General features: G+C 39.4%; 1 protein-coding gene across 1 annotated transcript; it reads right to left on the bottom strand.

The window, feature by feature from the left end:
• Nucleotides 1–236: 236 nt before the first annotated feature.
• On the bottom strand, nucleotides 237–2,558 carry LOC141089250 (G-protein coupled receptor 4-like). The gene has a single exon (XM_073575557.1). The coding sequence runs from the start codon at nucleotides 2,555–2,557 to the stop codon at nucleotides 1,616–1,618; it is 942 nt and encodes a 313-aa protein (XP_073431658.1). The 5' UTR covers nucleotide 2,558; the 3' UTR covers nucleotides 237–1,615.
• Nucleotides 2,559–2,785: the final 227 nt, after the last annotated feature.

Here is a 2,785-nt window from a genome sequence, read left to right as displayed (position 1 = left end):
CGACTAGACGGACGTCTGTTACCGGCCGGAACAGCGTCCAGTACCTACGGTCTCCACCTGAGCCTCAACAATTTGAAGACTTGTACCCTTATCGTTACCACTGACAGAACCGCCATTCCTGTAAGGAGACACCGCTCCAGCACGGATCCCTTCACTAGCTCATAACCGACTAGATCAAAGGTATTGCTATGCAAGTTTTGTGAACCAGCTTGACTATGGTCAATTTCTAACGGCATTATCCTGTGTGGGAGAAGGAAAGAGTGTACTTAGTTTACATTTTTATTTTTTGTTTAGTATTGAACCTGCTAGCGCAAATAACTAATTTGTATATATTGATGTTTATTGTAGGACAAATAGGGTGGTTTTTGTTTATATTTGCAGCTGCAGGTATTAGTACGTAGCACTTTGCGCCTTTGTGCATTTTCTTTTATGGTTTTAAATTAATATTTAAAGGGTTTGTCAGGGATTTTACATTGATGGCCCAAATGTCTGAATAAGGCCTCATATGCTGCAATATGGAGTCACAACAAAATAGCACATGAAGTGCCTGCAGCTTTATAGTTGTACAGTTTTCACTTGCTGCCATCCAGGCTCATTTAATGTTCTTCAGTACATGGTATTCAGTAAAGGTTATTATTATGCTTTGCAAACATAGCGCCATGGTATTCCACAGGGATTTACAGACATTATCATCGCTGTCCACATTGGGGTTCACAGTCTGAATTCCCTGTCATTGGAGTGTGGGAGGAAACCCATAAAAACAAACTCCTTGCAGATGTCGCTCTTGGTGGGATTTGAACCCAGGACCCCAGCGCTGCAAAGCAGCAGTGATAACCACTGAGCCACCATGTTGCCCAGGCTAAGGATTTTAATATATTGTACATGCACTGAATCGGTTAAATTAATATAATTCTTGTACATACAAATTTCCATACCATTAAGGAAGCACAACTTGCAGATGTATGTGCTTCTATGTGTGGGAACCCAAAGTAAAGACCTCACGCTGAGGCCATGAGTACATTTTTCAACCATTCAGATACCACAATGACGCATCCAGCGAAGAGCAGGAGGAAATGTGTTATTTGCTTCTTCGTCTTATACAAACCTTTCCAGTGTTTGGTTTTCTTTTTTTATGTTCTTTATCTACAGATCTCTTTTTTGTCTTGTCCAGTTCCACATATTCTTGGACCCATTCTGGATTCTAAGCCTACTGGTATCAAAAGCTCACTAATGCGCTCCTGTTCTTAGATTTCGAGGAATTAATTAAGAATTATGGTAACTATCGAGTAGCATATGTCTTCCAGTTTTGGATTGGATGGAAACTGTTTGTCCATGTTCACATAGGATGTACTTGTTGCAGATATCTGATGCATATGAGGGAGAATACAGTGGTCCAATCCTACATTGGCATGGTGAAGATAAAAATCAGAATGGATTTAAGGGATTTCTAATTCTGCACTGAGTCTGGTTGTTGATTTCTTCTGAGTTTTTGAAAAATTGTCCCCATTGCTACACAAAGGGTCCGATTCTCAACCCAATCTGCTGTCAATTTCATTTTGCTGCAGTTCTCTAATTCATCAGTGTACATTTTTTACACTGCATGTGAACATTGACGTCATCTGTCTTTGAAAAGCCCCTTTAGTCTTGTTTTTACTGTACTGGAACTGATAATGTAGAAAAAAGGGGCAACCATCACACTAAAGGTATTAAAAGCAAACATCATCTGATAAGGGAAATTAAGTTTTTGCTGTACTTGCAAATTTGATTTCCCAAGTAATATAATGATATTGTGGTATTGAAGAACAATATGCATGGGGCAAAAAAATATCCCAAAATTAAAGACGACAAAAGCAAGTAGCCTTCTGATCCTTCTGTATTGCTCGGTGGGCACAGAGTCGGAGTTCTTCACAGAACGGGAGATTAGGTAGGCAAGTACACAAAGATGAGCGAGGGACACATGGCTAAAAAGAAATGATATGATCAAATGTAGAAGAGACCATTCTGGTGTGAATCTGTAATTAGGAAAACAGAGAATTGCATTGTCTCTGGAAAGTATTTGCTCCAGCACTGAAATGGTGAATGATGTCAGCCACAATGTAATAGTGACTGACCCTAACACCCAACATTTACAAAATTTCCTGTAGTTCAGTGGGTGGGATACTGCAACATATCGCACAACAAATATCCACATGGTAAACATTGTTGCCGTCCTCTGAGCAAAGATCGGAACTATGCCAAGAATCTTACAACCCATGGGGTCCAAAGTCAAGCCTTGTAAAAGGTAGGCTACTCCAAATGGTAAACTCAAACATTCCAGAAGTGCAGCACAGAGAAGATTGACGGCATAAACTGGGAGACCTAAAGAACTTCTGACTTCTGGCCAGATGGCCCACATGACCAATATGTTGACAGTTAGACCCAGGAATGTGTTCCCCATGTAAACACAGCAAAGAAAAATGATATATTCTTCAGAGATATCATTCCATGGAAATGTATATTCAGTTGTCATGGAGTCCTGTGTGAGAATAGAGGGAGGGTGGGTGCTATTCATAGACATCTTTTAAGGATGTGCCTGGAAGAGGAAAAGACTCCATTTTAGTTATCAACATTAGATATCACTTTACAGTTCACTATTGCTGTGTCTTGTACACCAGGATTAAGGTCTCATTCAGGAATCAGTGATTTTTCTTACAACCAAAAAAATGTGTATGGATCTGATTTTTTTTTTATAGTTTGGTCATTTTGTTAGTTTTTATCATCAGAGTTTCATCAGATTAATTTTATG

Source organism: Dendrobates tinctorius, unplaced genomic scaffold (genome assembly GCF_039654945.1).
Source record: "Dendrobates tinctorius isolate UK_male_01 unplaced genomic scaffold, ASM3965494v1 ptg000044l, whole genome shotgun sequence".
In the NCBI taxonomy this organism is placed as follows: Eukaryota; Metazoa; Chordata; class Amphibia; order Anura; family Dendrobatidae; genus Dendrobates; species Dendrobates tinctorius.
This window is presented reverse-complemented; position numbering and strand designations above follow the sequence as displayed.